Below are 27,415 nucleotides of genomic sequence, written 5' to 3' on the forward strand. Positions count from 1 at the left end.
CTTGCATAACCAGGGTACGCTTGTCGCAACTAAGAAACCAACGAGGATACAACACTAGTAACTAAACTTGAGACTTTATTTGGGTTTCTCCAGTTTTCCCATTAACATCCTCTTTCTGTTCCAGGATACAATCCTGGGTACCACATCACGTTGATTTGTCATGTCTCTTCAGGCTTCCCTGGTCTGTGACAGTTTCTTGAACTTTCCTGGTTTTTCACGTACCCTGTGTGAATTTTGTAATCAGGAAAAGAAAGGCACGACGATGAAGAAGATGAAGATGAAGACGATGATGATGATGATGACTTATGCCCGGGAATGCCTTCATTTTTATCTCGGTGGGAGGCAAATGATCGGCTTTTTCTTTCTCTGTTCACCGGAACAGAAGAGGAAAGGCAGTGTTGCCCGGTATCTATGGGATCCACAGAGGCTGGACGCCTTAATCCCTGCCCTCTGCCCTCTCAGTCCCTACTCCCGCCACCGTCAACGCCACCCCAGCGCGGGGGCCCTTGGGCGGAGGGCGAGCCGCGGGCCGCGGGTCCCCTCCCCGGTTGGGCGAGCGCGCGGGCGGTCCCCGGATCAGCTGTTCCGCAACCGGACTCGGCCGCCCCGCCCCTGCCGAAGTCTTAAAAGCCTCTCTCGCCTCCGAGCGTCCGAACTGCCTGCTGCCCGTCCCGGCCAGGCGCCCCCTGCAGCATGGCCTGGAACACCAATCTCCGCTGGCGGCTGCCGGTCATCTGCCTGCTCCTGCAGGTGGCCCTGGTGGTCCTCTTCGGCGTGTTCGTGCGCTATGACCTGGATGCCGACGCCCACTGGATCGAGGAGAGGATGTCCAGGAACATTTCCAGCGACTTGGACAACGAATTCTACTATCGGTACCCGAGTAAGTCCCACCACCTTGCAGGCCCAGCTGCGGCATATCCAAGCTGTCCCCACCGGGCTGAGGGCCCCACCGGGCTGAGGGCCCCGCCTGGCCTCACCTCTGCAGCCTGCTGCTCAGGAACATGGGGCAGGCAGGCGGGAGCGGAGGAGGAAATGCTGCCCACAGGCCCCCTGGCCCGCTCCTCTTAGGCTCCCCACCAGGGGGACTTCCCAGTGTCTGGAGATCAAGCTTGGGAAGTGGCCCGATGTACACAAATTCCTTTCACCCCCTGAAAACTCACCGGGGAGAGCTCACTCCTTCCAGGTGCCGCCAGAGACCTCCAGCCTCCCTGTCAGAGAGCGCTTCTTGATATCTTCCAAAGACCTGAGTCTCATCTTGGTCACCAACCAGTGGGTGACTCTGGTTCCCTTGTCCAGCTGTGCCCATGCTTTCCATGTTAAGGGGGTAGTTCCAATGTCGAGGGCTGCAGGGGTGGCTCATTGGCCTACCAGCCCTGCTGCTGGGAGAGGTGTGGGGGACCACGGCACCTACCACCTTTTGGCTTGGAGAGGGAGAAAGAACACCCCTGAATTCTGTCGCATCTGTGGTGCTGTGGTTAAGAGCATGGCCCTGGAATCACCAGACCTCACCTCTATCATGGCTCTGCCATTAACCAGGTGGGTGGCCTTAGGCAAATGTCAACAATGCAGAAACTCAATTTCCTCATCTGTCCAGTGACGATAATAATAGATCCTACCTCCCAGGAGTGGGTTGAGACCTTGCACATAAAGTTCTGGCCTGGTGCTGGGCATGGAATCCTCACTTCATAATGGAGCAATTGCTAGAAGAGCACTAAACACAGAGGCCCTAGGATTCAGGAGTTAGAAGAACTGGTCCAAGGTCACTTGGGTCGGCCCAACCTCCAGACTCCCAGCCCAGGACTCTTTTCATGCCCTTGTGCTTTCTAGTTTTCCACACCATCTACCAGCAGCCAAAGACAATCTTTCTGACTGTTGGTGCTCACATAGTCATGGACTGTTGGTTTTGGAACAGTCACCTATAGAAACTGGTCTTCCCTCCATGGCTTGTACACCCTCAGTAATGGGATTCTACCCATCGTACTCAGATCCAGTTAAATAAGTACACACATTCAGGATGGCAGCCTGCATGAAAAGAAGTAGAGGTGGAGGAGACTGTAGGCCCCGTGGGAGCCAGCCACATTAAGTGCCTCCCAAAAAGCCAGCAAAATCACAGGCTTCGTTAACAGAAATATGGTGCCTAAAAGAAGGGAGGTGAGAGAAGAGGGTGCCCAGCGTTGGTGACACCACAGCCTCTACTGGGCTCTACTCAGGGCCATGTTTTAAGAGATCTTGACAGCTGTAGCCTTGGAGTTTAGACTCCAAATCTACCTTTCACATTGCCCACTTTTATGCTTCTTGGTTGGGGACTGACCCAGCAAATGGTGAGGCAGGCAAGCTTGAGACCCTCCTTTGCCTGTTTCACTCCTTCCCTCCAGCTCTTGCTTCTCTGTTGGCCACAGAGCCAGCCCCTTGGTAAAGCATCAGGGCCAAGGCCTCCCATGGGTGTTTATAGGTCCCCCATGTGTCTGTGCAGTGGAAGGTCTCAACACCCTCTAATAGGAGCTACAGAACCACGCCAGTAGGGGGTACAATCCTCACATCTCCCCAGCTCCTATCCCCACTCTCTCCACACCCACCCACTTCCTTGCATGCTCTACTTTTATTCACTCAGTGATCACTTATCTATAGGGTGGCCGCATAATTTATCAACCAAATGACACTTTGGAGAGTGAAGAGGTGGGAAATTTGTGCTAGTAGTAATTTGCCAGGACACAGGCATAAACCATGACTGTCTCAGCAAACCAGGGCTTATGGGCACTCTCGTCAGAGAGGTACAGCCCGACACCGCAGGCCTCAGCAAGGGGGTCAAGTGCTCTGTGCAGAAGAGATCTGTGACAGCTTCCTGGAGAGCAGTGGGATGGTGAGGAGGGGAAAGCAGGGCAGTTTAGGGGTCCATGGAAAGAGCACGCGGGTATGTGGGCTGAGCGGCTCAAGTTTGTGAAAAGACTGGGAGGGAGGTCACTAAGCGGGATGAGGTAGTCCCAGCCATCAATGAGGGCCTTGAGTTTCTCCTGCCACGGCCGGGACGCTCTTTGTCATCTGAGCAGGAAGTGACAGAGAGGAGAGGAGTGTAGGGAGAGAATCTCGGCCTCAGGATTCCTTGGCAAGGGCAGGAAGTAGTGGCAGCAACTCAAACCGAACATGCAATCTCTCCATAAGTCATCACCGCCTCTGCATGAGGAAGGCAATGTTATGACTCTCATTTTACAGGTGAGGAGACTAAGGCCAGAGAGGGGAAGTATCTTGCAAAATCACTCAGCTAGGAAACTAGTGAGCCAGAGTAGGAGCTCCGGGGACCTTAGCCCACCCTGCTACACTGCCCTCCTCCCCCTAGTCTCACCTTTCCCCTCTCTTCCTGCCCCTCTTGCTCCCAGTGGCCATGGTTAGGAGTTGGAGCCCAGGTGGGGCCCTGTGCCTGGATTCCTGGGCCTCAAGGCAATTCCCAGGGGCGGGGAGTGAGGGCAGCCCTTGTGGTACTTTCAGGATTCTTGGTTCCAGGCTGTCAACACCTGTGTGGGCCTCATTCCCGCCCAGAGGATTAGTGGAGCATCTGGGCATCTCGGTTTCCAGAGGAGTACTGCTCCAGCTGGCTCAGGCTGGGGCCCGGGAGTGCCTGAGGACAACTCCCCAAGCTGGCCCCTTGGCGGCAGGCACAGAACCAGCTGGGGAACTGCCCTGGCAGTGGCCTCAAAGGCCGTGCTGCAGGCACCGGCTGCTGAACACGAACTTCCTCCTGGGCTGGTGCTCTGGGGCCTGAGGGTCTCCAGGCAGTGTCTGGGGGAAGTTGGCCTGAGGAGGAGCCATCAGAGCCTTGGCTCTTGAAGCCTCCTGGGAAAACTAAGGGAGAAGGGAGATCACCCAAGGTAGAGGATGCCACAGTTTCAAACCTGAAGGACTGTTTCATGAAACTGAGGCAACAAGGCTTGACCTGTGCTCCTGGGAACCTGAACCTCAGATTCAACTCCATTTAATAAAAGACCAATGTTCCCACAAGCAGAGGGCAGTGTAACCTGGTGGTTGACTTTGGAATTAAACAGATCTGGGTCCATCACTAAATGGAGTAAGCCACCTCCTTAACTATGCTGAGCCTCAATATGCTCATCTGTGAAGTGGGAATGTTCTTTAATGCACAGGCTCTCCTGGAAGATTGAAGATGACGGGTGGCTGGGAGGGCACATCTCATGGCATGAAAACAGAGGACAGTAAATGCTGGTATCGAGCTTACTCAGAAGGGAGTGAGTGCTCTGTTGCTGAAGGTGTTTAAGTGCAGGCTCAGCATCCCTTTAGAGATGTGGCCGAGGAATGTCTCTTCCAATATTAGTTTGAACTATTATAGCATTTAAATTCCTTTGTGCTCTCCCCACTTACAAGTGCTTTCTGCATGCTCTGTCAGGCAGGGAGTGTATTTGTTTCTATTTTATGGTGCCGGTGATGGAGGTTAGAGACTTGCCCAGCTGGTCAGTGGCACAGGCAGGGGTGAGGCCAAGCCCTCCCACTGCACAGCCAACCAGCTTCCCCCAGTCTCTGCCGCATTGCTACTCCCCGGCCACCTCCCCAGGAGGTTTTGCAGTGATGGGGTGGTTCTTTGGTCAGCTCTGAGGCATGGGGGAGGTGGGCACAGGGCCTTGGGGAATTGAGGGGCTGGCCGGTATGTTTCAAAGGCAACAGGTTAGGCTGGGCTGGCCTATAGAGCATGGGAAGGGCTGGTACCCAGGCTGCTGCAGGGCACCACTCCTGCTGTGCTGAGGCAGCAGAGGAGGGAGAGCTGCCATAGCCCGTCAGCATGGGAAGCTTTGTCTTCAGGCTTCAGAGATTTTTGAGACTTGGCCAGCTTCAGGCCAGCTTCATTAGGGACCCATAGGGAAGAGCGAGCAAGGAAGCGGGTGCAGAACAGCTGTGTACTGGTGCCCCCTTGTGGCAGCTCTCAGAGCTGGACACCAGGTGCCAGACTCGCCCTATCAGGGACCTCCCAGTGGAGAGCAGGTTCTGGGCTGGGCTGCTTGAGTCACTCCAGGCTGGGGAAGGAGGGGGAAGAGGGGAGGTGTCTTAACAACTTACACTGTCCTCCAGCAAGTCGCCAACCCAATGCAAAGCACCTAGTCAGTCTTGAAAGAGAAAAAGAGAAGTATTACAGTAGCTAATATGATTGCACAACGGCTAAAGGGCCAGGCCTATGCCCAGGGCTTTGGTTGGATGACCAATTAAATATGCACCACACACCTCTGAGCTCTGTTACTATCCCCCACTTTACAGAAAATGAAACTGCAGATCAGAGAGGTATGTCCCTGCTGAAGTTCATGCACTCCGGACCTTCACACTATTATTTTTTTTTTTAAGATTTTTTTTTTTTTGATGTGGACAATTTTTAAAGTCTTTATTGAATTTGTTACAATATTGCTTCCATTTTATGTTTTGATTTTTTGGCCACAAGGCATGTGGGATCTTAGCTCCCCAACCAGGGATCGAACCCACACCCCCTGCATTGGAAGGCAAAGTCTTAACCACTGGACCTCCTGGGAAGTCCCCAGACCATTATTATTAAAAGCATTTTCAGTAGCATCAAACTTTATGAAATATAAGTTAATAAAGTGGTACTTCTAATGAGGACTTTGGGAGATAAAGAGAGATGAGCAAGAGAATGGATAGGGAAGGTGCCCAAGGAGAGAGAAGCTGGCATCTGTGTGCCTGAGGCGGGGGGAGGAGAAAGAGACACCTGCAGAGAGGGTCAGAGACAGAGGTCAGGACAGCCAGGGAGTCACATAGAAGGACAGAGAACTGGCCAGGTGGGGACAGTTAGGGAGAAGCCCTGGGAAGCTGAGGCCTCTCTTCTGCTCCACAGGGAGAACGAAGGCAGCCCTGAAACTACACATCACTCCCCAGGAAGGCCGCCTCCAGTGCTCTTCAGCCCTGCCCCTGCCCGCATGCTTCCTCTGCCACCAAACAGCTGACACCCCGCTCCTTGAATGGCCCCCACCTTCTGTGATGCTACCTTTTTCCAGGGGTTCCCCCCACCTCCTTGCCAGCAGCTTCCCTGTCTGGTCTGCTAGCTTCAAGGCAAGCTAGCAGATCCTCGGTTTCTGGCTCCCACTCACCATTCCCACATTCCAGCTGCCAGCTCTGTCTGCAGGTCTGCCTGATCTCAGACCCCAGCTCCAAGCCCCAAGGCCACGATCCATTCCTCCCACATTACCCTGCCCAACACTCACTGCCACCCGTGGGGTCATCTCAGACTCCCACAACCAGCACTAGTCCCAGCATCTCCCTCCCACCCCGGCAACCTCCTCTTCCTTCCCTGTGTTTACCCACAGCTCTGCCCTCCTGCCACGTCCCCTCCCTGCTTTTGTAATTGTGGTCTGAATGTGTCTTCTCCCTCTCTTTCCAGTCTGTCACCCATCAGTTCTTCCCAAGAATAACCATAACACCGTGTATGGTGCTTCACATACATTAGCTCAGCTTCCTCTACAACAGTTAGAAACGTGATAAACCATGAAACATGATAATACATGAAATCAGCTGCACACATTGGGAACCTAAGCTGAGCTGCTGTTTGTTTGTGTAGGTCTGCGCAAGAAGCGCAAAGCTCAGAGCACCATACTGGGGCGACACCCACAGCTCTCTTGCATCATCTGCTATGACCTCAGCCCTTACCCAGCAATGTGCCAGGGCCTCCTCTCTCAGCCTCGTCCAGGTGGCTGCTAGCCAAGGGGTCTATGGCTGAGGCCTGGGCCTCAGGGAAGCCTGCAGGGGAGACAGATGAGGGCAGATGGGGGCTGGCAAGCATAAGCATTGCCAGGCTGCTGTGGGCACCAGGGCCTATCTGCCCAGTGGGTAGGAGACTTTGGACGGTAGAAGGCCTGCAGCCTCCCCTGATGGTGAAATCCCACCTGGGCCCTAGGCTGGCATATCTGGGTGCTGCTGAGATCATGACAGTAACCATTCATTCACTCATTCATTCATTCCTGGATTTTTATGGGGCATCTACCTGGGCACTCTCATAGACAATGGAGAATACCAGAGTGAACGAAACAGGCTTGGCCTTCCCTTCTTGGAGCTTTATAGTCTGGTGGGCTAGACAAACAAACCTAACTACAAATTGTAATAAGAACTAGAATAGAAAGAAGAGGGTGCTGTGAGGGAAAGAACCAAGTTTAAACTCAGGGGTCAGGAAGGCCTCTGTGATGAGGTGACATTTTGCCAAGATCTGCAGGAAGAGAAGTTGCTTGGCCATTCTGTGGGAACAGCATCCCAGGTGGAGGGACCACCACGGGCAAAGACCCGGAGTGGGACCGAGCACAGGGGAGGCCAGTGACACCAGGGCACAGGAGGGAGGGGAGGACTGAGGAAAGGAAGAATGAGGAGGCAGGTGGGTAGGCCAGGTCTGGTGGGCTCTGCAGTTCACTTTTATTCAAAAAATGTTTTAATTTGGAAATCATTCCAAATTTACAAAAAGTTGCTAAGACAAAAATAGTACAAAGAACACTGTATACTCTTTAACTCCGATTAAGCTATCTGCTCTTCTCTCTCTCTCTCTCTCTCTCTTTTCCCACATAAACACAAGCACATACACACACTTACTTTTTCCCTGAACTACTTGAGAGTCAGTTGTACACATCATGGTCTTGTAGCCTTAATGACTCCACAATGTTTCCTAAGAATAGAGGTATTCTCTTCTTTAACCACAGTGATCAATTTCATAAATTTACATTGCACAGCACTTTAATATACTGTCCCTATATAATTTTGTCAGTTGGCACAGTAACAACCTTTGTAGCACTCCCTTGCACCTGCACCCGCCCCCCCACCCCGGCCAAGTCCAGGATCCAGTCTAGCGTTAGGTGTTGAATTTATTTGGCCTGTCTCTTTAGCCTCTTTTTTTTTTTTTAACATCTTTATTGGAGTATAATTGCTTTACAATGTTGTGTTAGTTTTTGCTGAATAACAAAGTGAATCAGCTATGCGTATACATATATCCCCGTATCCCCTCCCTCTTGTGCCTCCCTCCCACCCTCCCTATCCCACCCCTCTAGGGGGTCTCAAAACACCAAGCTGGTCTCCCTGTGCTATGCAGCTGCTTCCCACTAGCTATCTATTTTGCATTTGGTAGTGTATATATGGCAATGCTACTCTCTCACTTCGTCCCAGCTTACCCTTCCCTCTCCCTCTTTAGCCTCTTTAATCTGGACCCTTCCTGTGCATGTAAAGCACCTAGCACAGGGTCTGTCCCATAATAGATGCTCAAAATGGGCAGCCTTTCTTTATCTTTTATGATATTGATTTTTTTCACGAATACAGCCTCACCCCTTTCTAATAGCATGTTGCCCATTTTTTGTCTGATGTTTCCTCATGGTTAGAGTGGGATTATGCATTCTCAGCCAGAACACCACAGAGGTGATATGTCCTTTTCAGAGTATCTTCCTGAAGGAGCACATTGTCCATCTGTCCCTCACTGGTGATGTTCATTTTGATCACCCAGTCAAGATGTTGCCCAATTTCTCTGCCATATAATTACTAGGTGCTTTTTCCCCTCCCTTGCAACTCATAAGCAGTCTATAGGGAGACCCTTTTAAGACAAGGCAAATGTCCTGCTCTTCATAAAAATTTGTCCCTGGATTTCAGCATCCACTGATGGAATCTTTGCTGTGAAAATTATGATTTTCCAACTTCAGCGCTCATTCCACATTTAACTGTCAGGCTGGCAGCATTCTGCTGTAAGCAAGAGCCCCCCCTGCTATCTCATTTATTTATTTACCTATTCTGAGTTCCTATATTTTTATGGTTTTAATTTGTTATGGTAACCTAATTATTTTGGTGCTCAAATTGTCCCAGAATTGGCCATGAGAGCCCTTCCATCTGGCCCCTGTGTCCTGTGACACCTGTGGTAGTTCCTTTTAGTGCCTTATACTTTTGTAGCTGTCTTTGCTTCTCAAAGCTCTTTGCCTTCTGTTATTTTCTGGGAATCTAGAACCATGCAATGTTAGCCCTAGGAGGACACTTGAGATCATTCTAATCCATCCCTTTAGTTTTATCATTGAGAAAACTGAGGCTCTGAGAGGGGAAGTGGCTTGTCTTTTCTTTCTTTCTCCCTTCCTTTCTTTCTCCCTCCCTTCCTTTATTCTTTCCTTCCTTCCTTTCTTTTTTGCTGCACCATGCAGGATCTTAGTTCCCTGACCAGGGATCGAACCCATGCCCCCTGCAGTGGAAGTGCAAAGTCTTAACCACTGGACCGCCAAGGAAGTCCTGGAAGTAGCTTGTCGAGGCCACACTGTGAATTGGTAGAAGGGTTGGGTCAGAACTGAGAATTAGACTATACCTAAGTAACAATAAATGATAATCAAGTAGCAATAAATAATGACATGCCCATTTGGAGCATCTATTATGGGATAGACACTGTGCTAGGTGCTTTACATACACGTCTGCATTTAATCTATGCAACATCTGTGAGTAAGCATTGCAGAAGGTGCTGAGGATCAAGTATGTTAAGTGACTTTCCAGAGACATCTAATTCAGGTCTCAGTGATGCTGGAAGGTGTGCTTGCTGGGAGTGGGGGTGGGATGTGGCAATGTTTCTGGGGGTGATCAACCGATGTTCATGGCCAGTCAAGGGACTCCTAGGCTAGATAAGACTAACTTCTCCATAGTAAAAGAATGGAGCTGAGGGGGCAAGGCCCTAGACCCTGGGTGTAATCCACAGCCTGGCCCCAGTTTCAAATGCCTAGCTGCCCACGCCCACCCTTGGTGAGAGTGGTGAGGGGGAGCTGTCATCTCCTGAGGGGGGGGCTCAGGCATTTCTTGGCCTTAAAACCCAGTGGTCTAAGTGGTCTAAAGTCGGGGGGCCCACCTCTGCTCCCCTAGACCAGTTCACTCCAGAAGGTCTTTTTTTTTTAATTGAAGTATAGTTGATTTACAATGTTAGGTTAGTTTCTGGTGTACAGCAAAGTGATTCAGTTATACATATATATAAATATATTTTTTCTTTTTTTTTAATAAATTTTTTTTAAAAGGAATTTATTTATTTATTTATGGCTGCATTGGGTCTTCGTTGCTGTGCTCAGGCTTTCTCTAGTTGTGTAGAGCAGGGGCTACTCTTCATTGCAGTGCTTGGGCTTCTCATTGTGGTGGTGCAGAGCACGGGCTTTAGGCACGCAGGCTTCAATAGTTGCACCACGTGGGTTCAATAGTTGTGGCGTGCAGGCTCAGTACTTGTGGCTCACAGGCTTAGTTGCCACAAGCATGTGGGATCTTCCTGGATCAGGGACTGAACCCATGTCCCCTGCATTGGCAGGCGGATTCTTAACCACTGCACCACCAGGGAAGTCCATTCTTTTTCATATTCTTTCCTTTACGGTTTATTACAGGCTATTGAATATATTGAATAGTTTCAATATAGTTTCAATAGTTTCTATTCAATATACTGAATAGAACTATTGAATAGTTCCCTTTGCTATACAGTAGGACCTTGTTTATCTGTTTTATACATAGTAGTTTGTATCATGACTTGATGGGGGTAGTAGTGGCTCCTCTACTTGCAGTAGAGCCATTCATTACTGCGCCTAGCCTCAGGATCCAGATGCGGCCATGGCGGGACCGGCTTCGGGGGCGGCCCGCCCCGGCCAGCGGCAGGGAAGACACAGGCTCTGTGTCGGGCGGAGCTGGCCCAGACCTAGGGCTATGGCGGGTCTTCGCCAGGCCGCCAAGACCCTCGGCTGCGCTTTCCCCCCAGGCTTCCAGGACGTGCACGTGATGATCTTCGTGGGCTTCGGCTTCCTCATGACCTTCCTGCAGCGCTACGGCTACAGCGCCGTGGGCTTCAACTTCCTGCTGGCGGCCTTCGGCATCCAGTGGGCGCTGCTCATGCAGGGATGGTTCCACTCCTTTGACGGACGCTACATTCTCTTGGGCGTGGAGAAGTAAGCGCGGCGCCGGTGGCGGGGCGAGCACAGTGGGCGGGGCCCCGAGTGAGGGGAGGGTCCAGGGGCGGAGCCCGGGGCTTGGGGCTGTGAACTGGGTCCTCATCGTCCAACCAGGGTACCCGGGGCCCTGCGACATACACCACACACACTCGCTCACTCACTTCCTGATCAACGAGTCCCCAAGGTGGGAGTTCTAATGGTGTCCAAGTGCTGTTGGAGGCTTTCCCTCCTCCTAAGACGCGGGCTGCAGGGACACAAGGCCAGGCTTCTTCTCTCCAGGGGCCAGAGCCAGACCCTCCCCTTTGACACATCAAACATCAAAATTGCCCTGAGAGACCTCAGCCCATGGAACCCATGGAGGCGGCGGTGTTGCGGGTAGCAGAGGAGGGGAAGGAGTGTGGGGCTGCCTGAACCAGCCTCCTAAGGTTCATTGTGGACGGAATGGAGTGCTTCTCCCTGACTTGCCGGTATCCCCACCCACGGCAGGTGTGGAGACCTAGGACTGAAGCCCCTCCCTGCCTCAGCCTCCAGGGGGCACCTTATCCCCATCTCTTCTCACCACTATCCACATCACTTTTCTGTGATAATCTCTTGGTCTGGTGAATACCACCACCCGCTCACATCAGGTAACTCAGCCCCTCCCTCTGTCTGAGGAGACCTCCTAGGAGCCTCAGTGTATCCCTCCCCCCAACACTACCACCAGGTTATACAATAAATTTGCCAACTTGCCAAAAACCAAGTTGCCAAGCAGTCACTTCACTGAATGTCTCATTTATCAAACTCTCTAGGCCATGGCAACTTGTGAAACCTATAGCAATTTGTGTTGCATGGGAGAAAATCAGAAAACCAAGTCTACAGAAAGGGTTTAGAGGCAAATTGTTATAAACCACGTTTAAAGTGCAAATCCCTGCTGTCACATATAGGGCACCAACCAGGTATCATAAGCCAGGTGCCTGAAATTTTAAACATATGCCAAGTATTTGCAAAATATTAATTCACTTAAGCCAATTAGTGACTCCATGAATTAAGAGAAACAGGAAAAACAGTCGACTAGATAGGAAATGTTTCAGAACCAAGAAGTCAGTCTTTTTGTATATAAAATCCGTGACGTGCATATCACTCTACTGTTTAAGATACACAAGAAATTCTCATTCCCAGAGCCATAGACCCAAAGCATAAAAATATCTGTAATATATTTAATTGGCCACCACAGCAAAATAGTTATGGCTAAATGCAAAACAAAAGTATTTTTTTAAATGTTCAAAGGGAATTATTGTAAACTTTTGTGAGTTAAGTTTTTTGAACCAGTTATTTAACAAGTTAGTCACTTGACAACTTGAGTTTTGGCAAATTGGTTTTCAGGGAAATGATTTTCACCAACTGAGCCAGAGCTGATCTCTGGTGCCCAGGGCTGAGATGAGCATGTCGCCCCCAGACCTGACCTGTGGACCCTTCTCCTGGCTTCTGTCCTGTCCCTGCTGCCGAGTCCTCCAGATCGTACCTGTCACTCCAGGGTAGTTCCCCTCTGCAGGCCCTGCCTGAGAGGTGAAATCCAGATCTCCATCTCCTGGGAGCTGATGGCCCAGGTGTGAGCTTTGGTACTCTCCCTCTCACTCCTTCCTAGTGGTCACCTCTGTCAGATGGTCTTCTGGCTGCAGTTATGGGAATTGGGGCAAATAACTCGGCCTCTCTAAGCCTCCATTTCCCATCATTGGTTCGGGTGTGGTACAGGAGGGCCTGAGCAGTACTGAGCAGGCATTTAGGTGCCTGGCACTTAGCAGCTGTCATTGTTCATGCAGCCAGGCCCTGGGGACTCAGCAGTGAACAAGGCTCATAGTGAAGCATACATTCCAGTGAACATCCTTTGTCTGGGGAGGGACCCAGAGGGAACAGTGCCCTGCCCCCACTCCACGCACTGACCCTACAATCAGCTGGCTTCTTACTTCTCACCTCCTGATTCACACACACACACACACACACACACACACACACACACACACACACACACACCTGAACATGGGGGAGGGGCACTCCCCTGGATGTGACTGCCTTAAGGAAGTAGTAGCCCCTGCTGTCCTTACACGAACTCCAATTAACAACGCTCATGACTCGGAGAGCCACGCTGAGAGTCTGCCTTGGAATCCAGGACAGAGTTGCTGCTGGCAGGGCCCACGGAGGCCTGGGTTAGGCAAAGTGGACACACGGATGGAAACAGGGTCTCCTCTGACCACATGATGTCTGCCTCTGCTGGCTGGCTGGGCTTTCAGGGTCCACACTTAAGGAGCGCCTATGTGCCCTTCTGCCTCCATTCTCTCTGTTGGCCTTTCTGCCCCCTCCCTCCACCCAGCCTCCGGCTCCCTACTGCCTGCAGGAAGGCCCCTCTCTCTTCCCTGGACACATATCCTCTCTCCCAAGTAGGGTGACGAGGAGGTCACGATAACTCAAACCCAAGCAAGGCCCTGGTAGCCAGCAGGAGAGGTGTGTGCACAGTGAGAGATAAGGATTCGGAGGCAGAGACCACATCTGGTTAGACGAATTGGGGAAGGCTTCCTGAAGAGGAGGCAGGTGAGAAGAGGTTCTGGAAGGGCAGGTAGAAGATGGAGGGCAGGGCAAGGCCCCAAATATGGGCCACATTCAACAACAGCAGCCAGACCACTTGGATGCCTTAAACGCAAGCTGCCTGCAAGGAGGGGTGGGGGCCTGAGATGGGGCCGCAAAGGAAGGGTGTGGCATCTAGTATGTACCACTGCTGTGCTGGATACTTCACATGCTATTTCTTTCAATTCTTTTTTTTTTTTTTTGCTGTACGTGGGCCTCTCACTGTTGTGGCCTCTCCCGTTGCGGAGCACAGGCTCCGGACGCGCAGGCTCGGTGGCCATGGCTCACGGGCCCAGCCGCTCCACAGTATGTGGGATCTTCCCGGACCGGGGCACAAACCCGTGTCCCCTGCATTGGCAGGTGGACTCTCAACCACTGTGCCACCAGGGAAGCCCTCTTTCAATTCTTAGAGTAGCTCTAAGATGCTATGTGCCCATTACCACAGATGATGAAACTGAGGCTCAGAGAGTTTAGACCGCAAGCCCAAACCCACAAGTGACCAAAGTCTAGGTTCAACCTAGACTCCTAGACTCCCCAGGGCTTGGAGTGCCACTTCTTGCTGTGGCCTCAGCCCCTCCCCTGACCTGTCTCCCCACAGCCTCATCAATGCGGACTTCTGCGTGGGCTCTGTCTGTGTCGCCTTTGGGGCAGTTCTGGGCAAAGTCAGCCCTGTCCAGCTCCTCATCATGACTCTCTTCCAAGTGACTCTCTTCTCAGTGAATGAGTTCATTCTCCTCAGCCTGCTAGAGGTGAGCAGGGGTCAGAACAGGGATGGGGGTGGAAGGGACACTTGGATGGGGGCAGGAGGGGGACAGAAAGAGAGAGCTGAGGAGACATGCCAGCTGAATTCAATTCAAGCTTGGCAAGTCACTTAACCTTCTGAATCTCAGTTTCCTCATCTGTAAAGCAGGAGTAATGACATTTATCGGGCAGGAATGATAGTCTACCTGGTACATCAGTCCACCAGCTACGCAGAGAAGTGGTTCCTCACATGCTGATTTTCTCTCTTCTTTCTCTTTCCTGTATATCAGATGGAAAGAATGGGATGTTCCTGCACATCCTCTTCCACACACATATTCCCAGATTGCTCTGCCAAGAAAAAGGCACAGTAAATTGAAGGGGCAGATCAGTAAGAAAAGTTCCCAGGGGAGTGGCCAAGGTGGATATGTATAGCTTCACAGGTTGCACAACTCCAGAGGTGCCATTCACGTGGACCTCTATGGCAGGAATGATGCCCCCTGGAGTTGGCCAATTCACTGGCCCAGGTAAGGGGCACCTTAGGCTGCTGACTCTTGCTCAGACACCTCTTTGGTATATTTGCAGGTATAGGGATTATTCAGGGACCCCATCCATTTCTTAGCCCCCAGCTCCTCTATATTTGGACTGTGCCTGAAAACCCCCAGGATTTTTGGGGTTTTTTAATACAAAAGTTTATTTCTCAGAAGCAGGGAGATCAGGGCTTGTATAGTGGTTCCTCAGTATCATCTGGGATCCAGGACCCTAATCTTTTTTGTTCCACTATTGTGAGCACATGATTTCCATTCTTTTTCTTTTCTTTTTTTTTCGGCCATGCTGTGCACACAGGATTTTAGTTCCCCAACCAGGGATCGAACCCATGCCCCCTGCAGTGGAAGCACAAAGTCTTAACCACTGGACCACCAGGGAAGTCCCACTGACAGGGTTTTTGTTTTCAGGCCACCCTACATTCAATCATTCATTTTGTCATTTTTTTTCAGCCACCAGACTATTCCAAGCCACCATATCCCTTCCTCCTGACTCATCTCCCTGTCTTCATCCTTTTTTTTTTGGCCGCGCCAGGCATGTGGGACCTTAGTTCCCCTACCAGGGATTGAACCCATGCCCCCTGCAGTGGAGGCACAGAGTTTAACTACTGGATGGCCAGGGAAGTAAGTCCCTCGCTGGCTTCATCCTCGCCCCACCCACCACCTCAGGCTAATCTCCACCAGCAGCCATGGTGCCCTGTTAATAATGCATATAAGACCATTCCCCGGATTAAAACCCTGGTTTTTAAAATTTCACTTCAAATAAAATCCAAACTTGTTATAAGGCCCTACATGTTCTGGTCCCAGCCTTTTCTACAAGCTTATCATCTACTCTCTCCCCATCTTTCTGTGCTCTGGCCATACCTTGCTGTCTGCTCTTCAAACACACCAAGCTTGGTCCCACCTCAGGGCCTTTGTACTTGCTGTTCCCTTTACCTGGAATGCTCATCCCCCCCAAGTCCTTTTTTTGTGGTCTAAACTGGAATCTCACCTATTCAGAGAGGCCCTCCCAGATTCTCCTACCCAGTGTTGCCTTCTACCTTACCTCTTCCCAGTCACTCTCTCTCTCATTGCCTTAATTTATTTTCTTCATAGCACGGTTTCCTTATCTGATAAGCATGGGAAACCTTATCTTATCTGGACCGTCTCTATTCCCGGCACCTGGCCCAATGCCTAATAAGTTCTCAAGAAATATTTGTCAAGGGAATGAATTTTGGAGTCTAACTGCATGTCAGGCAATGCTCCAGGCACTGGGATACAGAGGTGAGCAGGACTCTTGTTTCCATCCCAAGGAGCTCACAGTCTAGTGAGGGGGCCAGGAAGCAAATAGACAGTGACCATGCAGTGAGACAAGGATTGAGCTCCAGGGCTAGGTGGCCTGAAGGGAGGGGAGGAAGGCCTGAACCAGCACCTGGCAGGTCAGGGAGGCTTCCTGGAGGAAGAGATATCAAAACTAGAAGTCAAGTAGGAGATAACCAGGCAAAGGAATGAGCAAGGGCATTTGAGGCAGAGGAAACAGGGTAGGGAGAGGAACATGGATCTTCAGACTTTCAGAGGCTGTGTTAAAGAGTCTCAACTTTATTTTTTTGTTTGTTTGTTTTTGCCTGCACCATGCGGCATGTGGGATCTTAGTTCCCCGACCAGGGATCAAACCTGAGTCCCCTGCATTGGAAGCGCAGAGTCTTAAGCACTGAACCACCAGGGAAGTCCCAAAGAGTCTCCACTTTATCATGAGGGCAGTCGGGAGCTATGGAAGGTTTCAGGCAGGAGAGTGACACGGTCAGACACATGTAATGGAAATGTCACTTTGGCTGTGGTGAAGAGAACAGTTGGAGGCAAAGGGTCCGGTTAAGAGGCTGTTTTAGTCACCCTGGTGAGAGATAATGGGACTGGGTTAGTACAAGGAGAAGAAAGTGGATGATACAAGAGTTATAAGGAAGGTGAACAAATAGACCTTGGAGACTGATTGGGGTGGGTAGAGAGAAAGAAGTGAGGCTTAGGTGAGGGGGTACACAGTGGGGTCAACAGATGAGATCTGAAATTGGCTGAGAAGTAGTATCTTGGGTATGAATTTAGAGGCAGAGAAGGCTCCTTTGGCCCTCAAAACCCCTCCCTGATCTGCTGCAGAAATTCTTTCAGTGCATGACAGTCTTCTGGCCTCTCTTTGAGCCAAGTTTAAACACAATAATGACTGCTGACAGTTAAGGAGCACTTGCCCTTGCCTGGGCCCTGCTCTGAATGCTTCACATGGGTTATCTCATTTAATTCCCATCTCTGAGATGGATACAATTATTATCCCCATGTTACAGATGAGAAGACTGAGACTCAGAGAGGGTAATGGGCTCCCCCAAGGTCACATAGCTAGTAGAGGCACCCACTAAGCTGGGAGTCAGGAAACTCAGCTCCGTCAACTATTCAACAGCTAGCTCTGTGACCTTGGACACAAGGTTGGGTTTCCCATCTAAAGCGAAGAAGCGAGTCTGTGATTCTGATAGGGATTTCCTGAGTGGGGAGGACGAGGAAGATGAAGAGAGGGGAGGTTGGGGGCAGGGAGGAAGACTAAATCAGTCAATCATCCACGCCTGTGGAGTGTCACATGCTTGCCAAGTGCTTTACACAAGTTGTCTAGTTTCATCCTCAAGACAGCTCTGCTAAGTCACTAGGACCTGCCCCACTTTGTAAAGGAGGAACTTGGACAGATGGGGAGGGCACCAAATCTGCCTGCTCTGACTCTGGGGGACAGGAGAGAGGAGAGGGGATGGGGCGGATGGTGGGAGGTTGGCTGGGAGGTTGGAGGGCAAGGAGCATGATAGGATGCAGGGGAGATGGGTAATGGCAGTCCGGATGGGGTGGTGTTGGGCCAGGAGTGGTGTGTAGGAGGAAATGTGGAGAGGGGAGACCCCAGAGGGCAGCGGCGAGGTCCCAGGAATTAAGATAAGCTGGAAACTAGTGGGTGACAGACTGGATAGGGCACTGCCCTGGGTCCTAGCTTGGCTTTACCTCTTCCAGCTGTGTGACTGAGCAAGTCCTTTCCAGGCCTGGGTTCCCCATCTGGCCATAAACCTCATCTGTTAGGTGAGGATGCCCTGGCATTTTGCTGACAGGCTTACAGCCTGGGTTCATGGATCCCCCTCTTTATTTTTTTATTGAAGTATAGCTGTACAGGGGATCCCCACTTTCTCCCCTTGCCAGTTGATTGATCTATAAGGGGCCCTAGGCTCCCTCCTGTAGCCTGTGGAGTCAAAAGACAGCTGAACTTCTGTCTGTGGGTAGGGGGAGGTGGGAGAGTGCTCTGAGGAGGGAGAGAGAGGAGGTGTCAGAGTCTTACAGGCCCCTTGTACCCCAGGTGAAGGATGCAGGGGGCTCCATGACCATCCACACATTCGGCGCCTACTTTGGGCTCACAGTGACCTGGATCCTCTACCGACCCAACCTATATCAGAGCAAGGACAGGCCAAGTTCTGTGTACCACTCGGACCTCTTTGCCATGATCGGTGAGAGCTTCCATAACGATTGAGGGCCACCGTGATGACTGAGGGCTGCCATGTCGGGTGAGGACCACTGTGACGGGTGAAGGTCACCATGAGCAGTTCAGGCTGCCATGTTCACAGCTGATCCCCATGCGCCCTGTGAGGTGGCTGCCAGCTCCCTTTGGAGGAAGTGCAGAGAGAGGTCGCCTATAGACACTTCCAGGATCCCAGATACTTGTCCCTTTCCCCCATGGGGCTGGAAGAAGTTGGTCAGTCATCCTGTGTGTTCCCTAGGATGTCCCAGGGCAGACACAGTGGTAACCAGGAACTGTTCACTCCATCCCTAGGCTAGGCAAGGTGTACATTCTTATTTCCAGTGTCCATTCATTCCAGAGAATACGTATCAGCCACCCTCTCTGGTCTCTTAAAACCCAGCCCTGACTCCAAGGAGCGCCTCACAGTGTAGTAGAGAGATGGCCATGCCACCAGATAATCTCCCTACAGTGGAGAAAAAGATTCTCCCTCAAGGTGCTGTGGAAGCCGGTGGGAGGCATTTTGCCCAGTTATGGGGTCAAGGTAGACTTCCTGGAGCAGAGTGGAAGGCTCAGTGGGAGTTAGGTAGTAAGTAAGGCAGGGAGGGCCTTCTAAGAAGATCCCAGCATGAATAGATCTGCAGGGGTGGGAAATAGCTGGGGCGTGTGAGTCATTTGACATCTCTGTAGCTAAAGGACAGGATGCCTGCCTGAGCTCCGTTGGGCCCATCTAACACCTCTTCTCCCGGGCCCACCGGCCCTGTCTGGTCTGGCCAGGCACCCTCTTCCTGTGGATGTACTGGCCCAGCTTCAACTCAGCTGTGTCCAATCACGGAGACGCCCAGCACCGAGCTGTCATCAACACCTACTGCTCCTTGGCAGCCTGTGTGCTCACTGCGGTGGCGCTGTCCAGCGTCCTGCATAAGAAGGGCAAGCTGGATATGGTGAGCGTGGGGCGGGGGAGCAGTGGGGAGCCTTGGGGGGAGCTGCGGCCATGACTGCCTGTGCCCAGTGGGCACTGATCACCACGCTCCGCCGACAGCGCTGTGAAGCAGGCAGCATAAGGGTTATCGCACCCATCTTGCAGATGAAGAAACGGAGGCTCCGGCATAAATGATTTGTCCAGATGACATAGCTGGCTTTAGGCAGAGTCCAGAACCACATTCTTGGAGGTTCTATTATGCCGGCTGCTCTGGATGAACTGGCTCCTCTCGTTCTCCTCCCCACAGCCTGGGTGCTGACAGCTCTTCTGGACTGAGCACCTCCCCTCTACAAACTTCTGATCCTCCAGACACTGGCCCTCAGCCCTCCTAGCACTGCTTTCACCTGCCCTATCCCACACACCAAAGGGGGGAATCCCTCTGATGCATTTGGGAGGTTTGTGGGAATGTGGTGTTGCCCAGTGTCCTTCATATCACACCACTGGGACGTGTTTCTGTCATTAGCGGGAGGGGCCAAACCCCATGGGTGTTGGTAGATTTTTCTGTAAAAAGACAACCACCTCTCTATTTGCTATTCTGACACTAGCTTCTAGACATGGGCACATGTGTGTCGAGACACTGCCAGGAGTACCCGTTATTCCGGGACACAGCCTCGAGCCCCTGGATGCACTGGCCGATCACTGCACAGAGAGGTGGGGACTCAGGAAGCAGGGGGAAAAGAATCAGACACACTGACGTGGGCACATGCAGGGAGGGACATGGAATAATGTCAAGGTCAGGGGCTGTGGCTCCACGAAGACCTGGATCAAGACACCTTTCTGCCCCTTGCTAGCTGTGTGGTCTTCAGCAAGTCCATTAACCTCCCTGTGCCTCAATTTCCTCATCTGCAAACGTCAAAAGATAACTGTACTTACCTCCTGGGCTTGTTTTGGAGAGGAAACAACATCTCCCCAAGCCAGTGACACAGTCCATGGTGCAGGTAGGCGCTCAGAGAGTCAGCTGGTGCTGGTGTAGGCTCACAGAGTCTGACATGGATGCGTGTGAATGAATAGGCCCCAGAGGTGCCTGACGTTGGCACACGGGCACGTAGAGAACATCAGACATGCAAACCTGGGCACACAAGGATGTGTGGCAGCCAGATACAAAGGGAACATGCAGGTGTGCTGATGGAACTCATTGGCATGGACACAAGAACACTGATTTGTGCACACGGAAAAAGCCCAGAGCGCTGGTGTGGGTCGCACATGTGCAGAGAACACAGGGGTGGCTGTCCGAAGCCTGGGCCCAGGCTGGAGCCCTCCGCAGTCTCCTGGCTTGCTGAGATGCACTCTGAGACATCCCTGGCTCCCAGGTGGCACCCACGCATAGGAGGTCAACTTGGGCTATGGGTCAGCTCCTCCAGGACGCTACTCTGGGAGAGGACTGAGTTCCTGCCCGCTCTGCCTGCCCTGCTCAGGTGCACATCCAGAACGCCACGCTCGCGGGAGGGGTGGCCGTGGGCACCGCCGCCGAGATGATGCTCATGCCTTACGGCTCCCTCGTCATCGGCTTCATCTGCGGCATCATCTCCACCCTGGGTTTTGTGTACCTGACGGTGAGGGCCCCCGGCCAGGGTCTGGGGGCTGGAGAATGCTGGGGTCTCTGTGTTCCTGACAGTGGGGGGCGTTCCCTAGGGAGGGGGTGTGGGACTGGGGAATCCGGGGTCTCTGTATTTGGAGCCTCCAGAATCCTGGCCTCCCCACATTGTGCCATAGCCCCATGCCTGAGCAGCACCTATCTCCCCTTTCCAGCCATTCCTGGAGTCCCGGCTGCGGATCCAGGACACGTGCGGCATTCACAACCTGCATGGCATGCCCGGCATCATAGGTGGCATTGTGGGTGCTGTGACGGCAGCCTCCGCCAACACTGAGCTGTATGGGCAGGAAGGGTAAGAATGGAGGAGGTAGAGGGAGGTTGAGCTCCCTCCTTCCTTCTCCATTCCTCCTTCCTACTGTTCCTTTCGGGTCCAAGACTGTGTCTCTATCCCCTTTCTTGCCCAGTCTGGACCACTATTTCATGGGCCTTCTCTCCTCAACCTCTGTCCTTCCATAAGGATCTTAGAGATCATCTGATCTTTCCAGTGCCCCCATTTTGTAGACAGGAAGGCCCAGGGGTCATTGAGCCTTGGTGTCCACTCATGTGTGGGGTGGCAGCAGGCGGTGACTTGGCCTCTCCGTAGGGCCCTGACCTGCCCCCTGTTTCCACCCCAGGCTTGCCTTTGCCTTTGGCTTTGGAAGTTCCACACTGAGCTGGAACGCAAGCACACAGGGCAAGTTCCAGGCTGCTGGTCTCTTTGTGTCGCTGGCCATGGCCCTGGTGGGCGGCATCATCGTAGGTGAGTGGGACTGGCTGGGCCAGAGAAGGTGGGGCCTGTGGTTGGGGGACCTAAGAGTGTGTGCCAGAGGTCAGCTGAGGCTCCCAGAAACCCTTTGTCTCTGCACTTATAGCGGTGAGACTGAGGGGATTTTTCCGTCAAGGGAAAGGGCTGGGTAGGTAGAGAAGAAGTTATCCCTGACCTCCAACTTCCTTTAGGGGTCATTTTGAAGTTGCCATTCTGGGGACAAGCCGCTGATGAGAACTGCTTTGAGGATGCAATCTACTGGGAGGTGAGTTTTACTGACTTGTCCCCCCACACAAGGGCGGCTGCATTCCCCTCTCCCTGGACCACATCAGCTGGGCTGGGGCCTGAGAAGCGGGAAGCTGAGGGTTGGGGGACAGAGCCTGTGTCATCCTGCTCCTTTATCCAGGAGGCTGTGTCTCCTGGGGGTTGAAGGCTTCATTCTAGAGCATTCTAGAGTAATTCCCAAAGCCTAGTCCCCTGTGCTCCCCAGAGCAGAAGCACCACCTGGGAACTCCTGAGAAATATAAATTCTCAAGTCCCACCCAAAGCTCCTGATTTCACAACTCAAGAGGTGGGGCCCAGCACTGTTTACAAGCCCTCCACCTGACTCTGATGAAAAACTCATCTGTGAACCACTGCCCAAGACCAGTGGGTTTGGGTCCTTACATGCACATTGTAATCACCTGGAGAGCTTTAAAAGCTTTCCAAGCACAGGTCTCAGCCTCCAGCGACTTGGAGTTAATTGGCCTTGTGAAGGGCCTGGGCATTAGAATTTTTCAGTACTTAAAACCTCCCAGGTGAATCTAATATACAGCCTGGGTTCAGAATCACAGTGCAGTGCTTAGCTTCTGTATCCATAAGAACCACCTGGAAAAACTCAGTCTCCCAGAGGCTAGCCCAGAAATTCCATTTCAGTAGGGCCTGGGACTCAGCATGGGAACAAGCTCCCAGGTGGTCTTATACTAACACTTCTCCCAGCATCCAGAGAAGTGTTAGTACAAAAATCCAACTTGAGAAACATTGTTCTAGAAGCTAAAAGTAGTAGAATGTAACAGAACTCAGTCTCTTTAAAAACATGCCACAGGGCTTCCCTGGTGGTTGCAGTGGTTGAGAGTCCGCCTGCCGATGCAGGGGACATGGGTTCGTGCCCAGGTCCGGAAAGATCCTACGTGCTGCGAAGCGGCTAGGCCTGTGAGCCATGGCCGCTGAGCCTGCGCGTCCAGAGCCTGTGCTCCGCAACGGGAGAGGCCACAACAGTGAGAGGCCCACGTACAGCAAAAAACAAAAAACAAAAAACATGCCACAGTCTGGGCTTTCTGTGACTTCAGGATGGCCTTCCTCCCCACGAATCATTATTAGAGGTATTTACCTGCATTAGGTGATGGAGGATGACACAGAGGGCACTTCTTGCCTCCTGCACTTCCCCCTCCTGACAAGGGCAAGGACCTAGCCTGTGTCTGTGGCCCCTGAGACAAGGGTCTGCCCATCATGGTCCTTCATTTGGCTTTGTATTATTTTATTACTGAAGTATGGTTGAATTACAGTATTATATTAGTTTCAGATGTACAGCATAGTGATTCAATATTCTAATAGATTATACTCTATTTAAAGTTATTATAAAATAATAGCTATATTTCCCTGTGCTGTATACTATATCCTTGTAGCTTATTTTATACATGGTGGTTTGTACCTCTTAATCCCCTACCCCATCTGGCCCCTCCTCCCTTCCCTCTCCCCACTGGTAACCACTAGTTTGTTCTCTGTATCTGTGAGTCTGTTTCTGTTCTGTTATATTCATTCGTTCATTTTATGTTTTAGATTCCACATATAAGTGATAACGTACAGTATTTGTCTTTCTCTGATTTATTTCACTAAGCATAACACCCTCCAGGTCCATCTATGTTGTTACAAGTGGCAGAATTTCATTCTTTTTTATGGCTGAGTAATATTCCATTCTCTCTATATACCACGTCTTCTTCTTTATCTGCTTATCTGTTGTTGAACACTTAGGTTGCTTCCATATCTTGGCTATTGTAAATAATGCTACTATGCACATTGGGGTGCATATATCTTTTCAAATTAGTGTTTCCATTTTCTTCAGATATATATCCAGCAGTGGAATTGCTGGATCATATAGCAGTTTTATTTTTAGTTTTTTGAGGAACTTCCATACCGTTCTCCATAGTGGCTGCACCAATTTTCATTCCCACCAACACTGTTCAAGTGTTCCCTTTTCTCACATCCTCACCAACGTTTGTTATTTGTAGACTTTCTGATGATAGCCATTCTGACAGGTGTGAGGTGATAGCTCATTGTGGTTTTGATTTGCATCTCCTATGATTAGTTGGCTCTGTATTTTTAAAATCATACCAGAAGTTTTCAGGGTAATCCAATTTTATGTACATAACTAATAAGCCTTTTCAATTCACTCTCTTTAAATTATTTTTTAAATTATAACATGAATAGAAGCTCATTAAAGAAAATCTGGAAATAGAGAAAAATAGAAAGAAATCCCATCACCCTCATTCAAGCACTATTAATAGTCTCGATATATTTCCTTCCAGCCCTTTTTTTAAAATCGGCATTGATTTTTCATACATAGCTGAGATGATATTATACTCGATTTGGTATCCTGCTCTTTTTCTTTATCTCTCTATCATAAGAAGTGTTTTGTGTTATTACATTCTGAATAAACTTTATTTTTTTAGCAGTGTAATTATTTTCATTCTATATTTGAAGTCAGAACTTAAACTATTTCAGACACCACAATTAGAAACCACACAGATTTAATGCTGATGAAATAAACTAAAAAACATTATCAATTCCCACATGTAGAAGTTCTCTCTTGTTTTATTTTTTTCTTTTCTTTTTTTTTTTTTTTTTTGCCATTGCACAGCTTGTGGGATCCTAGTTTCCCAACCAGGGATTGAACTGGGGCGGCCGCAGCAGTGGAAGCTCCAAGTCCTAACCACTGGACCACCAGGGAATTCCCTCTTGGTTCTGTTTTGATCTTTATAATTTATTCTAAGTTCACACCTTCTCCGTGCTGTATACTCTTCAGCAGTGCTCAGTTTGAAGTAATATAATTCCATGTCGATGGAAGTAAGCCACCATCAAGCCATTCCCATGGCCCCTGGCCTCTGGGTCGTCTACCTGGGAGATAAGGTGGCTTCCCAGAGGACAGAAGTGAGACAGATATTCCCCAGGACAACAGATGAGGGAGTCTTTAGGATCAAATCTGAGCCTTGAGGCCAAGGTTGGGCTGATCTGCCCCACCCCTACTGCACCTACCAATCCACTTCTGGCTTCCCCTGCATCTCCCCCTACCTCACTTTTGGACCTGCCTGCGCTTCAGGGAGCTTGCCCTGCTGCCTCTCACCCGGCACACTACTACTCCTCTTTCAGAAAGTGTGTTCAGCACAACTGGAATCCCCCCAGGCTGGGTTATCAGTCTCTTGCGTGCATTTACAACTCTTACTGCCACTGTGCACTTCACTTGAATGCCTTCCCATTGCTCTAGTGGGTCAAGGACTGTGCCTTGGCCTTGCAGTGCCCTAGCACCCTGGACAGTGGCTAAGTGAACTGGGAGCCAGATACCTGTGCGAAAGACTGCCCTGCTTTGCGGCATGCAAACTGCACGGTGATCACAAGGTGGCGCCCGCCACACACCATTTGCTGCTCCTGACTTGCCCAGGCTCTTCTAGTTCCACCAGGTACACCTGCCCGGCCTGGGGCAGGGCCCTCGGAGCTGCCTCCTCTCTCTGCAGATGCCCAAGGACCAGAAGAGTACTGTCTTCCGTTCTGAGGACCCCACCCTCAAGCCCTCAGAACCTTAAACTCCCAGGGCAAGTGAGAAGCAGGTGAGCATGGGCTTGGCTTGTCAGTGGGGGCCCAACTCTGGGAATCAGATGCCACCAGCAAAGGGGCAAAAAGAAAGCATCAAGAAATGAGGATGTGAGCTCCCACACCCCCCTACCCACCCACCCACAGCGGCATGCTGGGGTTGGTGGGAGAGGCACTCAGAGTCAGACTCTGCGCCTACTGGACAGACACGGTAATTTGTGGAAAGCACCCTGGACTGGAAGAGTGACTTTGAGGAACTCTTCACCCCAGAGACTGAGCCTCACTGTCCTCATTTATAAAAGTGGAGATGAGAAGGTCTGGCTCTGTTCAGTAGATCAACTCAGGCGAGACCCTTCCTTCCTTCCTTATCTCTCTCTCCTTCCTTTTTTTCCATCAACGAACATTTCCTTGCTCCCTCTGTGGAATGCACCAAGCCCTTTCTCATGTCTTTTGCATCTGACCCTTCAGAGATCTCTACAGACAGGTGCAGTTACTTCCCTCTTTTTAATAGATGAGGAAATTAAGGCTCAGAGAGGTTCAGGATCTTCAAAGCCACACAGCGCAAGTGGAGGAACTGGGGTCTCTCCAGGTCACTATCATTGCTCTTATCGTAGTTATCTGACCTCTTCAAAGACCAGAGTTTGGAAAGAGCTGTGTCTGGGACACAGGCTGAGTGATGTGTCAGGAGAGGATGCTGGGGTCTAAGGAAAGAGAAAAGAGAGGCTGTCACCGGTTGCTTCTAATGCTGCCCATCTCGTTCAGAAAAGGAAAAGGTGCCCGAGGGGCTACTGCAGAACATGACAGTGGCCCGCTGCTGTTGGCTCTCCCTGCAGGCTCCACAGACTGTTCCAGCGTTCCCCAAGGAGCCAGTGCTGATCAAGCTGGGAACAAAAGAGCAAGGCGAGCGGCACTCCACCTGCTGGCCCGGTCCAGGGTGCCTCCATCTCTCCCTCCGCCTTCATCCCAGGGGACCTGCCTGAGAATGGAGGAGGAGCTATAGACAAAGTGGGCATCCAAGCCAGGTTCTGGCTGCAGGAAGCCTGCCACCAGGGGTCTTGGTGGCCACATCCTGAGAAAAGCAGGCAGGAGTGGGGCTGGGGGCTGGAAGTGGACCCGAGCGCTCCTACGAGACAACGTAGCTGCCAACCACCGACTGCTGGGCTCTTCCACTCCCTTCCTGCCCCTCAGCCAGTATCTCCCATGCCCCCTGAAACCTCCAGGCCTCTCTGTGCCATGCAGATGGTAGCCTCCGTGAATAAAACGTTCTTGGTGTTCTTTGTAGAATGGGTATTAATGCTCCAACAGGGCCAGTTTGAGGGAGAAAAAGACCCAGGAAACCTCCCGTCTCAGTCCTGACCTCCCACCGCAAGCTGCCACTCACACTGCAAGGAAAATCATCCCAGGCTGAAGAGGAAGAATTCAGGGTGCTGGAGTCTGCCCAGCCTGGAGCCCGCCCCCACCCTCCCCCAGCAGGGCTCAGCTTTTGTACTGGGATCTTTCCCCAAGGCCCCTCCTTACTTCACATCAGCCACCCCAGAAACACCCATTTTGTGAAACTACCATGCCCACTGTGCCCTCCATGTGACCCGGCTCCCTTTCAAGGGCACTCAGGCAGGTGAGAGGGTAGAGAGATAGGGCTTTTGTGGCCAATTCCCCTCCCCCAACCCTTCCCGCCTTCCTCCCTGCCATGCCAGTCCTGCTTTCCCTCCAGATTGGGAGAATGTTGCAGTAATTCAGATCTTCCATCACTTATTAAGGCCTGCCACCACACAGAGTTCCTGCCTTCAGGGGGCTCACAGTGTAGCTGGGGGATTAAACTGACATCCAGAATCCACCCTGAACTCTGGCAGGCATTCAATACCCAGGTGGCTTACCAGAGCGGGCCACCTGTGCAGGGTTTTGGAGGCTGAATAGGAGTTTACCAGAAGGATGGCAAAGGGACAGCATGGGCAGAGACC

At 51.3% G+C, this 27,415-nt stretch overlaps 1 protein-coding gene across 2 annotated transcripts; it reads left to right on the top strand.

Moving 5' to 3' along the window:
- The first annotated feature begins 591 nt into the window (after positions 1–591).
- On the top strand, positions 592–26,738 carry RHCG (Rh family C glycoprotein). 2 transcript variants are annotated; one of them, XM_024766552.1, is made up of 11 exons: positions 592–880; positions 10,721–10,907; positions 14,107–14,257; positions 18,138–18,285; positions 19,071–19,237; positions 20,691–20,828; positions 21,025–21,161; positions 21,484–21,608; positions 21,806–21,879; positions 25,382–25,474; positions 26,291–26,738. In XM_024766552.1, exons 1-10 carry the CDS (start codon positions 694–696, stop codon positions 25,448–25,450), a joined length of 1,383 nt encoding a protein of 460 aa, XP_024622320.1. In that variant the 5' UTR covers positions 592–693; the 3' UTR covers positions 25,451–25,474; positions 26,291–26,738. The 2 variants fall into 2 exon arrangements, with proteins under 2 accessions (XP_024622320.1, XP_024622319.1); XM_024766551.1 differs by having other exon boundaries at positions 662–880; positions 25,319–25,474.
- Positions 26,739–27,415: the final 677 nt, after the last annotated feature.

This window comes from Neophocaena asiaeorientalis, unplaced genomic scaffold (genome assembly GCF_003031525.2).
Source record: "Neophocaena asiaeorientalis asiaeorientalis breed wild unplaced genomic scaffold, Neophocaena_asiaeorientalis_V1.1 scaffold346, whole genome shotgun sequence".
Classification (NCBI taxonomy): Eukaryota; Metazoa; Chordata; class Mammalia; order Artiodactyla; family Phocoenidae; genus Neophocaena; species Neophocaena asiaeorientalis.

Bases quoted from the DNA above. Each gene is read 5' to 3' on its own strand.
- RHCG (XM_024766551.1), top strand. From the start codon at position 694: ATGGCCTGGAACACCAATCTCCGCTGGCGGCTGCCGGTCATCTGCCTG. The intron at 14,258-18,137 runs GTGAGCAGGGGT...CTTGTACCCCAG, and splicing joins TTCTCCTCAGCCTGCTAGAG to GTGAAGGATGCAGGGGGCTC. The intron at 19,238-20,690 runs GTGAGCGTGGGG...TGCCCTGCTCAG, and splicing joins AGAAGGGCAAGCTGGATATG to GTGCACATCCAGAACGCCAC.